Below are 13,150 nucleotides of genomic sequence, written 5' to 3'. Positions count from 1 at the left end.
AACTTTCTACTTAATTCAGTGTCTTTATTATTTGCTCAGATTAATCATAGCTTGTCTTCACACATTTTCTGATTTGGTTCTGCCCTCTTACCAAGGACTCACCTGCAATTGGACCCAGAGGCCTTTTTGTGGGAGACCTTGTCACCCATCTACAGGATTGTCCTGTTACCAATGTACAAGACTGGAATGAATGTCTGGATACCATCACCTATGAGCCCCAAATTGGTTACTGTATAAGTGCATCAACTTTGCAGCAGTTAAGCTTCCCAGTTAGAGGTATGTATATTTTCTCAGTATGATATAATTTAGGACTGCAAGCAGTAGTCCTTGCCATTCATTAATTCTTAGATTATGTGTGTAGATTTATTTTGTTCTAACTTCCTTAAAACAAATCAGTAAAGTAATAATAGGCCTAAACGAGTAAACATCCTTCTTGGTAAATTAGATAATAATATGTATGTTTTGTCTATTATATTTTGTTGTTGAACTTCTAACGAATTTCATCTTTGATTTTCAGAACTCTAGGATCTAATTCAGCATTTAGATAACACTTGTGTTTAGTCAGCATTCAAGCTCAAACATAACCAATTAACTAAATTTCAGTAATTAAATACCCTTGTGCTATGTGGATGGTGGCATGTCCAAAGCTATTTGGGATATGGTTTTTTCGTGTGGCAGGTGTCCAGAGAAAATCATCTTGATGTCCAAAAATACTTCCTGAAGTCAGATCTGTTGTTCTGTCTAATAGGCAACAGGGTGAAGCAAGTTTACTTTCAGAAGCTGCCAAATGTATTTTTAGCTCTTCCATCTCTGGAAAATCAGTCTCCCAACTCTTAATTCAAAACCCTGGGGATCCAAATCATTGAAAGTGTTGGAAAGCACAAATTATACTCACATTTTTAAATCAAGAAATGCTTGAGTACTTTTACATATCTACTGGGGTTAAGAAATATGATTAATTATTAAAAATAATTTTATTAAAGTGCCATGTGCAAAGTGGCAAAGTAGTAAGAACTGGTTTAAATTTTTTTTCATATGTAATCTTCCATGTATAACCTATTATTTAAGATTAATTTTTATTTGTTTGGCACACTGGGTCTTAGTTGTGGCACACAATATCTTTAGTTGCTGCATGCAAACTCAGTTGGAGCATGTGGGATCTAGTTTCCCCACCAGAGATTGAACTCGGGACCCCTTCATTGGGAGCTTGGACTCTTAGCCACTGAAACACCAAGTCCCTCTACCCATTTTTAAGAGCTCTTTTTATTGCAAAAACTTTTCACACATAAATAAATGTTAAGAAAGTAGTATAGGGAATTCCCTGGAGGTCCAGTGGTTAGGACTCCATGCTTTCACTGCTGAGGATGTGGGTTCAATCCCTGTTGGGGAAACCAAGATCCTGCATGTCTTGCTGTGAGGGCAAAAAGAAAGAGGGAGAGTAATATAAATGAAACCTCATGCATCCTTCTCCCAGCTTCAGCAATTATCAACACTTTGCCAATTTTTTCATCCAGCCTGTCCACCTTTAAAGGAAATATTTGAAAGCACATTCCAGGTATCCTGTGATTTCATTCATAAACCTTAGCATATCTTTAATAGATGATGACTTTTTAGACATGACCACAGTACTATTATTACACCTAACAAAATTAACAATAATTCCTAATATCTAATTGGTATTCACTCTTCCCTGTTTTTTTTTTCTTTTTTACAGTTGGTTTCGGTTGGATGGTATGTCTTTTAAGTTATAACAATTCCCTCTGACACTTTAAAAAAAATCATTTGTTAAAGAAACTGAGTCATTTGTTTTGTCAAATTTATCATTAACATGTTCAAGTATCCCCCACATTTCCTATAGGAGGTAGTTAGGTCTAGAGACTTGATTAGACTCAGCATCCATTTTTGACAAGGGCAAAAATACCTAGGTAGCACTCAGTACTTCAAATTGCATCTCATGTTTTTCCATGTATTGCATCTTTTCAAATGGGTATGTAATCCACAGTATCTTCTTCTGTAAGAGAAGAATCCATTATTTCATACTTAAGTCCTTTATCATTTTCCTCAAGTTTGTCTAAATTTGGTATAACTAGTATTGAATTACCAAAGCCAAAATGACATTGTTATCAAATAAAATTTCTCTCCAATAGAATCGTTTTATTTAGGATATCTGTGTTTCAATGTTTATAGTTAGTCTTTTCCTGGCAGACAGAATGGAAGTGAAATTTTTCTTGAAATACTCCAGAGTTCTTTCCTTATTAATTTTTTGAGTATTTCACTATTATGGATCCTATGCTACATTTTGGAGGTATTTACTTAAAAACCCAAAGCAGGTATTACTCTTACCACACTCCCACACTAATAAAAAAAAAAAATCAATCCCCAAATAATAGTTCTTCAGTATATATTTCATCTCCTTAGAAGTGACTGTATTAGGATACTTGTTGATTTTATATTGTGACTGTATCTGATAAACCTGTACCTTCATTTAATCATTTTTTAATGGAGTGCCTATACTTAGCCAGATTGTAGAAATCTTAATGACTGTAAATATAACTTAAAATAATATACTAGATTAATTTAAATGACAGGTTTGACCCCTGGAGCTATGGACATTTAAGAAAGCTATGGATTGATATTGTTTTACATGTATCTAGGTACATTTGTTACCATACATTATAATTGAGAGCATAAATATAGCCAAATATGGTAATATAAGATAACCTATATTCCAAAAGTAATTGATACTCAATTTAGAATAAAATTAGGTATGCACAATTAAAATTTTAAGAATTTATACCACTTCAAAACAGTAAAGCCACTTGGAAAAGATCTGACCCTGAAAGTGCCCATAAGCTGTCCCAGCCAATCATTTCTGGCCTTACTTCATACCCTGACTTTCCTAGGTGTATTATTAGATTTTTAAAGCTATTCCCTAAGATATTAAGCATACTAAATGTTCTCCTTTAAATGTTAACAGGTGGATTTCTGGCAAATTTTTAAAAACGTGGTTAACCTACATGAAATGACCATTCATTTTATGAAATTGTTGGGACCTTCTGTTTTTCTTCGGTCGATCCTTTCCTTTTTTATTTTTAAACATTAACCTGCTAACCTAGGAGCGGCATCAACAGAGCCAAGGCTGGTTTTATTCTACATCTGCCCTTGGTGCATGGAGTAAGCCTAATGAGCTTGTCCCATACACTCCTTAGAGATTGAATGGCCTTTCCAGGAAGCCCCAGAAAGGACACTGGGTGAGGGCTTGGAGATCTTTGTACCTAGAATAGATCTCTTCTTTCATTCTGAGTCAGAACAGAACAAACTTTTCCCCTATTCATATTCAAAGTGAAAGTGAAGTCCCTCAGTTGTGTCCGACCCTCAGCGACCCCATGGACTCAGACTACCAGGCGGCTCCATCCATGGGATTTTCCAGGCAATAGTACTGGAGTGGGTTGCCATTGCCTTCTCCAATGCATGAAAGTGAAAAGTGAAAGTGAAGTCGCTCAGTCGTGTCCAACCCTCAGCGACCCCATGGACTGCAGCCTTCCAGGCTCTTCTGTCCGTGGGATTTTCCAGGCAAGAGTACTGGAGTGGGGTGCCATTGCCTTCTCCAATTCATGTTCAAACCTCTGCTTAATTTAGGATTGCCATGTATCCATATGCCATTAGTTCCATTTGAATGGAACTAAAAGTTACAGACAAGAACTAGTTTGGTTCTTTTGGGGGACATATTTTTTGGCCTCACTGTATGGCATGTTAGTTCCACAAGCGGGAGTTGTACCCGCACTGTCTACAGTAGAAGCACAGAGTCTTCACCACTGGACCACCGGGGAAGTCCCTTTGGACTATTTTCTAACAAGTAGCTTACATTCTCTTTGTTTAGTTTGAGGGGACACTCTTCATATATGCCTAAAGCTAAGTTCATTTTTTCTTTTTTGTAAGTGTTGTCTTGAGTAAGAAAGGCTACTAAGTCCAGCATTTGAGCTGCATTTTTAAAAAGCGTGAGATTGAATACTAAAGGCAACTACTACCTAAAATTAATCTATGAGCCCAGACTCCTGCAGCCTCTTTGAATAACCTATATTCCTGTTCAGAGGAGGTGAGGGCATATACGTATAACTGCCTGGCAAAGGGAGTGTTGTCCTGTATTATGCATCTTTAACTGAAGTGAGAAAAGACCATTCCTGACCTGGTTTAAGATAATGTAAGGAAAACTCTGGAAATCTTTTCCATACAATTTGAGTACCCAGATTGTTTTTATGCCCAAATCTCTCATGTTCGGAGAAAAAGTATATGTTCTCCCATTGTGAGTATCAAGGTAGGGTCAAGGTTTCTTTGCTCTTATCCATTGAAAAGAGAGAGTGTGTGTATGTGTGTTTATAATTTTTTTAACTGTTTTTTACTAGGTGGTGCTGGTATAAATTCTACTATAAAACTAAGAATAAATAGGTTTGCCTGCCTATATTGGAACTCTAGTTACAGTTAAATATTTATTAAACTAGGGTAAGAAAATTGTTCAGTTCATTTTAGTGATGTAGAAAGTAGTGAAGACTGTTAACTATAGACTGGAAAAGTTTCTTCCTTCCAACCTTATTCCAAAATAACCTCTGGTTTAGACCATCCTTTGAAGACTAGACTATATCTACAAGTATCTTAGGGTACATTCAAAATATACAGGTTCTCCCTGTAGTGGAATTGTGAAACTAATCTGGACTTAATTTTCCTAGTTGTTTCCCCATCTGGGGAGATTTAAGGGACAATTCTAATCTCCTAGAGTTAAATTGAAGCCAAGAAAGCTTCTGGGACTTCCCATTGCATTCTCTCTCTCGTTTTTTTTTTGGCGGGGGGTGGGGGGGGCGGGCGCTGCATGGCTTATGGAATCTTAGTTCCCCAGTCAGGGATTGAACCTGAGCCGCCCACAACGGAAGCACGGAATCTTAACCACTGGACCACCAAGGAAGTCCCCCCACTGCAGTCTTGAATGTGCCTTCCAATGTAGAATTGAATAAGTCTCTCGTGTTGATGTGTGTGTGCATGCTCAGTGGTGTTTGACTCTTTGCGACCCCATGGAGTATAACCTGCCAGGCTCTTCTGTCCATGGGAGTTTCCAGACAAGAATACTGGAGTGGGTTGCCATTTCCTTCTCCAGGGGATCTTCCCAACCCAGGGATCGAACCCATGTCTCCTGCTTGGCAAGCAGATTTTTTACCACTAAGCCACCTGGAAGGCCCCTCATGTTGATAGCAGTATAGTAATGTGAAAATTACCTTTGGCATCCCTGTCGTATAGGTTAAGAATTGAGTCACAAAAATTAAGTGACTTGTCCTTTAATGTGACCCAGTAGAAAAGATTGTAAAATAAAAAATATTTTTAAACATATGTATTTTTTAAATTAATAAACAGATATGTCACAGTTTACTTCTCACATGATAACAAACTATTAAACTCTTTAAATGGAAAATTCCATATTTCAGGAGGTACTTCATCTTGTCAGGGCAGCCACAGCCATTGATTTGTGTTTTGATTGGATTAATCACCATAAGAAGAAGCCTTAACCCAGAGGTCACATATTAGTGATACCGTAGAGGCCAAATCCAGCCTTGGCAAATGTGTATGATTTGACTTCCTTGGCAGTCCAGTGGTTAAGACTCCACACTACCACTGCAGGGGGCATGGGTTCAATCCCTGGTCAGGGAACTAAGATCTCACATGCCTTGAAGCCCAGCCAAAAAAAGAAAGAAGTTTCTCATGAAAGTCCAGACTTTGTATTTCTCTTGAAATAAAATGGATCATCTCTTGACCCTCAGTCCCAAGTGAAGTGGCCTGTCTGCGTACCCTACTTAGAACAGGGTATGTATTCTCTAATTCATCACAGTCCCCACCATTTCCAATTTTTTCCACATACTATCCACTTAATGTATTTGATACTTGCTTGGCCCCTTTAAGCTTGTTATTAGACATGCCATATCAACAGTGATATCAAATTATTGACTTTCAATTCTCTATTGCTGACACTCCTCCATGAAAAGCTAAGTATCAAGCATCAGAGGTAAATTTTTAAAAATCATTACTGATACAAAGGCAAGTAGTATAGAACATCATCTATGTATTCAGTGCATATTGAGCTGTCCACCTTACATAAAATACTGAGAAACCTTTCCTTCATAGACCTTACAGTCTAGTCAAAGAAATAGACCATGTGCACATTACAGTACAAGGTTAAATATAAAGAATGATGAGAGATATTGGGAGTTGTGAGAGTTGATGGCATTTGGTCTTGACTGAAAAGATGAGGACAGGTTTCATAGCAGCAACTCTTAAGCTGGTCCTCAACAGTGAGTTTAATTTCAAGAGACTGTTATAAATTAATCTTGGCACCACAGATCAGGGAACTGCTAATGATTTGGTTCAGCAAGAGAAGAGTATGAGATAAGGTGATCAAAAAAAAAAAAGTAGAATTCTTTGTTTTAGGCTATGAAGTTTAGACTTTATTTGGAAGCAATGCAGGGTCTTTGAAAATTTAAATTATTAAATAGAAGAGCTACATTCTCAGAGTTTTACATTGGAAGGTTAATCTGAAGCATTCAGTATCTAGGACAAGTTTATAAATGAAGTAGGTGGTAAAATAGTTGCATTAAAATTCTCTTCAAATGGGTCAAGTGAGAAAGAATTGAAGTCTACCCTTTAGTGAGAATAGATAAAGAGAAGAATAATGAGGTAAATATTGGTGTGACTTGGCAACTGATTAGAGAGCATACTGAGGACTTTTGCCTGGATTGATTTCTTTTTTTAATTCTAAACACCTTTTTACCTTAGAGTTTACCATTAGGGCTGATGAGTGATTATAGGCACGAGTTTGTGCCATTAGATGCTCATAGTTTGCTTTCATATTTTAAATATTACTCATCACCCAGAATTTAAATACCCATTCAGTTATGGTAAGAAGACAAAGCAAAACCACCCGCACAGCCGGCCATTGCAGAGGAGAAATTGGTGCATCTGTTAGTTTACTTCACCTGTGTTTTGCTCTTGGTGTTGGCAACAATTCATGTTTAAGGAGATCCAATCTAATCAAATAATCTAGAAAAGAAAGATTTAAAAACAAAAAATCTTTGCCTGAAATAAAAAATCCTTATAAAGTCAAATTGCATATCAACAACCATTTTCATGCTAGTACTCCTGAAGACACACTTGTTAATAGGAAAGCTTTTTGTAGTATTGGAAATCACATAACATTACTCTCTCTTCTTCAGCATATCTGAGTATGGTCGTATGTATATAAAAATCTGAGTTTAATTGGTCCTCGTGGTTGTTTAGTTGCTATGTCATGTCTGACTCTTTGTGACCCCATGGACTGTAGGCCACCAGGCTTCTCTGTCCATGGGATTCTCCAGCCAAGAATACTGAAGTGGGTTGCCATTTTCTTCTCCAGGGGATCATCCCAACCCCACGGGATCGAACCCACGTCTCCTGCATTGCAGGCAAATTCTTTACCACTGAACCACCTGGGGAGCCCTTAATTGGCCCTTGCCACACATCAGTTTTGCTCTACAAGTTTGATGTGCTGAATGCAGGAAACCTTCCAAAATAAATGGATAGGAAAAAAAATTCTGTCCCAGCTGTATGAGTGATTTAACTTCCTTATTCTCCCCTAGATACAGTGAAGCAGCCTACCAAAGAACTTGAAAAAATAAATGATTAATGGGAATGGTTGCCCTTTTTCCATTGCCTTCCAAGAATAACTGGGTTACTAGTATGCGGGCAAATATGTGCACATCTGTGTGGTCAATTTGGACTGCCCCGGTTCTGTGGGGAAAACCTGAAGATAAGCCTGGAGGTGGAATAGATATTTGATATGATAGAGATGTCCTTCAGGATGAGAGTCTCTTAGGTTCCTCTTGCTCACTCTGCTAACACCACAGTGCAGGAGTTCTATAGTGATACTGGATCAACAGCATTAGGTCATCTAAAAGTAGCTCATTAAGTATTTGTGCTTGACCGGCTGGAGTTACTGCAAAACCTACTGAGACCCTGAAACTCCAGCTTTATGAGTGGGTAAGTTTATGTGAAGACAACTAAGCTGTGGTCATTGCTGCTTCTTGATTCAAATTGGATGTATCTCTTTTTGTAATGTAAAATCAAACTCTGCAGCAAGTAGCCAACAGTCTGGACTGTCAGTTATACAGTTGTTTCTGAGTTCATATGCATTTTACTTAATTCTTTTTGTCTTGGAAGCAAATGTACTTCTGTGCATTGTGTACTTCTTTTAATAACAGATTTTAATAAACCATTTCTCTTTAAGCGTACAAACGGCTAGACGGTTCGACTGAATGCTGTAACAATCACAGCCTTACAGATGTTTGCTTTTCCTATAGAAATAATTTTAATAAGCGTTTGGTAAGTTGTCCTTGAAACAGTCTTGATTGCCTGATATAATTATATAATCATGTAGAACTAAAATGGAATCCTTGAAAACATTGCCCTTTTGGTTTATACCATTTTATTAAGATCTCTACATTTCACATGTCATATTTCATCTGAGAATCTTTAAAACATTTATAATAATATCTTATTTGGCCAGAGTAGAATAATTGAATCTAATTTATAGTAGATATACATGAATGGCATTTCCTTTATTGAACTTCATTCCTAATATGGTTGGTGACATGAAAGATATTGAAAGAATTTAACTTGGTGTTTTGCTTGTTAATGAATCATTTTTAGTATGGACTAATTGATGTTCTGTCCCTAGCATACATGTCTACCTGCCCGGAAAGCAGTTGAAGCCACCCAAGTTTGTAGAACCAATAAAGACTGTAAGAAAAGCTCAAGTTCAAGTTTCTGTATAATACCTTCTTTGGAAACTCATACGCGCTTAATAAAAGTGAAACACCCACCTCAAATTGATATGTTATATGTAGGACATCCGCTGCACCTTCACTACACAGGTGGGTTTTATTGTGGTAGACCCTCAGAACATTGCTATAATGGCCTATATTCTCACTGGTAGAGACTCAGTACACACCTTGCATTAATTTCATTTGTTTGATCACTTTTTAAAATCTTGTTAACTTGTTCTTAAGCATTAAATGAAATTTAAGCAGTAGGAAAATAATCTGAATTTATAAAGCAAGATGAAGCTTAACCCCATGTCTACTTATGGAGAAAGACATTTTTTCTTCACTACCATTTATGTCCAAGTCACATAGATGACCTCTCAGATATTCTCTGAGTGTTTATTAAATTTCTCCAAGCTCCCAAATCAGTAGCAAGAGTAGCATATGCCAGAGAATGCCAGTAATCATAGTGATAATGATGATAAAGTAATTTGTGAATAACACATGAATTTTATATGAATATAATTTCAGAATCAGACCAGCGTAAACGCTTTAACAGTGACAACATGATTGGATTAAACATATAGCTTGTCCATATGGCTCAAGATCATACAGAAGAACTATGCAAAAAAGTTATCTGGGCTAATGGCCCAGATAACCACGATGCTGTGATCACTCATCTAGAGCCAGACATCCTGGAGTGCAAAGTCAAGTGGCGGTGATGGAATTCCAGCTGAGCTATTTCAAATCCTAAAAGATGATGCTATGAAAGTGCTGCACTCAATACACCAGCAAGTTTGGAAAACTCAGCGGTGGCCAGAGGACTAGAAGAGGTCCGTTTTCATTCCAATCCCAAAGAAAGGTAATGCCAAAGGATGTTCAAACTACTGCACATTTGCACTCATCTCAAACGCTAGCAAAGTAATGCTCAAAATTCTCCAAGCCAGGCTTCAACAGTACATGAACCAAGAACTTCCAGATGTTCAAGCTGGATTTAGAAAAGGCAGAGGAACCAGAGATCAAATTGCCAACATCTGTTGGATCATAGAAAAAGCAAGAGAGTTCCAGAAAAACATCTGCTTCATTGACTACGTCAAAGCCTTTGACTGTGTGGATCACAACAAACTATTCTTCAAGAGATAGTAATACCAGATCACCTTACCTGCCTCCTGAGAAACGTGTATGCAGATCAAGAAGCAACAGTTAGAACCAGGCATGGAAAAACAGACTGGTTCCAACTTGGGAAAGGAGTATGTCAAGGCTGTTTATTGTCATCCTTCTATGCAGAGTACATCATGTGAAATGCTGGGCTGGATGAAGCACAAGCTGGAATCAGGATTGCAGGGAGAAATATCAATAACCTCAGATACACAGATGATACCACCCTTATGGCAGAAAGGGAAGAGGAACTGAAGAGCCTCTTGATGAGAGTGAATGAGGAGAGTGAAATAGCTGGCTTAAAATGCAACATTCCAAAAACGAAGATCATGGCATCCGGTCCCATCACTTCATGGAAATAGATGGGGAAACAATGGAAGCAGTGACAAGACTTTATTTTGGGGGGCTCCAAAATCACTGCAGATAGTGACTGCAGCCATGAAATTAAAAGACGCTTACTCCTTGGAAGAAAAGCTATGACAAACCTAGACAGCATAGCAGAGACATCACTTTGCCAACAAAGATCCGTATAGTCAAGGCTGTGGTTTTTCCAGTAGTTATGTATGCATGTGAGAGTTGGACCATAAAGACAGCTAAGCGCCAAAGAATTGATTCTTTTGAATAGTGGTGTTGGAGAAGACTCTTGAGAGTCCCTTGGACTGCAAGCGTGGAATACCAGTAGAGCTATTTCAAATCCTGAAAGATGATGCTGTGAAAGTGCTGCACTCAATATGCCAGCAAATTTGGAAAACTCAGCAGTGGCCACAGGACTGGAAAAGGTCAGTTTTCATTCCAATCCCAAAAAAAGGCAATGCCAAAGAATGCTCAAACTACCGCACAATTGCACTCATTTCACATGCTATTAAAGTAATGCTCAAAATTCTCGAAGCCAGGCTTCAGCAATACATGAACCATGAACTTCCAGATGTTCAAGCTGGTTTTAGAAAAGGCAGAGGAACCAGAGATCAAATTGCCAACATCTGCTGGATCATCGAAAAAGCAAGAGAGTTCCAGAAAAAATCCATTTCTGCTTTATTGACTATGCCAAAGCCTTTGACTGTGTGGATCACAATAAACTGTGGAAAATTCTAAAAGAGATGGGAGAACAAGACCACCTGACCTTCCTCTTGAGAAACCTGTATGCAGGTCAGGAAGCAACAGTTAGAACTGGACATGGAACAACAGACTGGTTCCAAATAGGTAAAGGAGTACATCAAGGCTGTATATTATCACCCTGCTTATTTAACTTATATGTAGAATACATCATGAGAAACACTGGGCTGGAGGAAGCACAAGCTGGAATCAAGATTGCAGGGAGAAATATCAATAACCTCAGATATGCAGATGACACCACCCTTATGGCAGAAAGTGAAGAAGAACTAAAAAGTCTCTTGATGAAAGTGAAAGAAGAGAGTGAAAAAGTTGGCTTAAAGCTCAATATTCAGAAAACTAAGATCATGGCATCTGGTCCCATCACTTCGTGGCAAAATAGATGGGGAAACAGTGACTGACTTTATTTTTCTTGGCTCCAAAATCACTGCAGATTGTGACTGCATCCATGAAATTAAAAAACGCTTACTCCTTGGAATTTAGAAAACTCAGCAGTGGCCACAGGACTGGAAAAGGTCAGTTTTCATTCCAAACCCAAAGAAAGGCAATACCACAGAATGCTCAAACTACTGCACACTTGCACTCATCTCACATGCTAGATGGTGATTGCAGCCATGAAATTAAAAGACGCTTATTCCTTGGAAGGAAAGTTATGACCAACCTAGATAGCATATTAAAAAGCAGAGATGTTGCTTTGCCAACAAAGGTCCGTCTAGTCAAGGCTATGGTTTTTCCAGTCATCGTGTATGGATGTGAGAGTTGGACTGTGAAGAAAGCTGAGCGCCAAAGAATTGATGCTTTTGAACTGTGGTGTTGGAGAAGACTCTTGAGAATCCCTTGGACTGCAAGGAGGTCCAACCAGTCCATCCTAAAGGAGATCAGTCCTGGGTGTTCATTGGAAGGACTGATGCTAAAGCTGAAACTCCAATACTTTGACCACCTCATGTGAAGAGTTGACTCATTGGAAAAGACTCTGATGCTGGGAGGGATTGCGGGCAGGAGGAGAAGGGGACGACAGAGGATGAGATGGCTGGATGGCATCCCTGACTCGATGGACATGTGTTTAAGTGAACTCCAGGAATTGGTGATGGACAGGGAGGCCTGGCACCTGTGATTCATGGGGTCGCAAAGAGTCAGACATGACTGAGCACCTGAACTGAACTGAACTCCTTGGAAGGAAAGTTATGACCAACCTAGACAGCATATTCAAAAGCAGAGACATTACCTTGCCAACAAAGGTCCATCTAGTCAAGGCTATGGTTTTTCCGGTGGTCATGTATGAATGTCAGAGTTGGACTGTGGAGAAAGCTGAGCACCGAAGAATTGATGCTTTTGAACTGTGGTGTTGGAGAAGACTCTTGAGAGTCCCTTGGACTGCAAGGAAATCCAACCAATCCATCTTAAAGGAGATCAGTCCTGGGTATTCATTGGAAGGACTGATGTTGAAGCTGAAACTCCAATACTTTGGCCACCTGATGCAAAGAGCTGACTTATTGGAAAAGACCCTGATGCTGAGAAAGATTGAGGGCAGGAGGAGAAGAGGACAACAGAGGATGAGATGGTTAGATGGCTTCATTGACTCAATGGACATGGGTTTGTGTGAACCCAGAGTTCACAGGGAGTTGGTGATGGACAGGGAAGCCTGGCATGCTCTGGTTCATGGGGCCGCAAAGAGTCGGACACGACTGAGCGACTGATCTGAACTAACTGAACTGGACTGCGAGGAGATCCAACCAGTCCATCCTGAGGGAAATCAGTCCAGAATATTCATTTGAAGGACTGATGCTGATGCTAAAGCTCTAATACTATGGCCACCTGATGCAAAGAAATGACTCATTTGAGAAGACCCTGATGCTGGGAAGGATTGAAGGCAGGAGGAGAAGGGGATGACAGAGGATGAGAGGGTTAGATGGCATCACCAACTTGATGGACATGTGAGTTTGAGCAAGCTCTGAGAGTTGGTGATGGACAGGGAAGCCTGGCGTGCTGCAGTCCATGGGGTTGCAAAGAGTCGGACATGACTGAGCAACTGAACTGAACAAGATCAT

The 13,150-nt window shown here is 39.0% G+C and overlaps 1 protein-coding gene across 1 annotated transcript in view; it reads left to right on the top strand.

The window, feature by feature from the left end:
• The window catches only part of MBTPS2 (membrane bound transcription factor peptidase, site 2), a 47,053-nt gene that overhangs the window by 27,920 nt on the left and 5,983 nt on the right, over positions 1-13,150 (top strand). The window contains exons 7-9 of the mRNA XM_061407920.1: positions 96-276; positions 8,300-8,394; positions 8,750-8,945. Coding sequence (XP_061263904.1) covers positions 96-276; positions 8,300-8,394; positions 8,750-8,945 — 472 coding nt within the window. The remainder of the gene's footprint in view (positions 1-95; positions 277-8,299; positions 8,395-8,749; positions 8,946-13,150) is intronic.

This window comes from Bos javanicus, chromosome X (assembly GCF_032452875.1).
Source record: "Bos javanicus breed banteng chromosome X, ARS-OSU_banteng_1.0, whole genome shotgun sequence".
Classification (NCBI taxonomy): domain Eukaryota; kingdom Metazoa; phylum Chordata; class Mammalia; order Artiodactyla; family Bovidae; genus Bos; species Bos javanicus.
The sequence above is the reverse complement of the archived record's forward strand: the minus strand, read 5'-3'. Positions and strand labels throughout refer to the sequence as shown.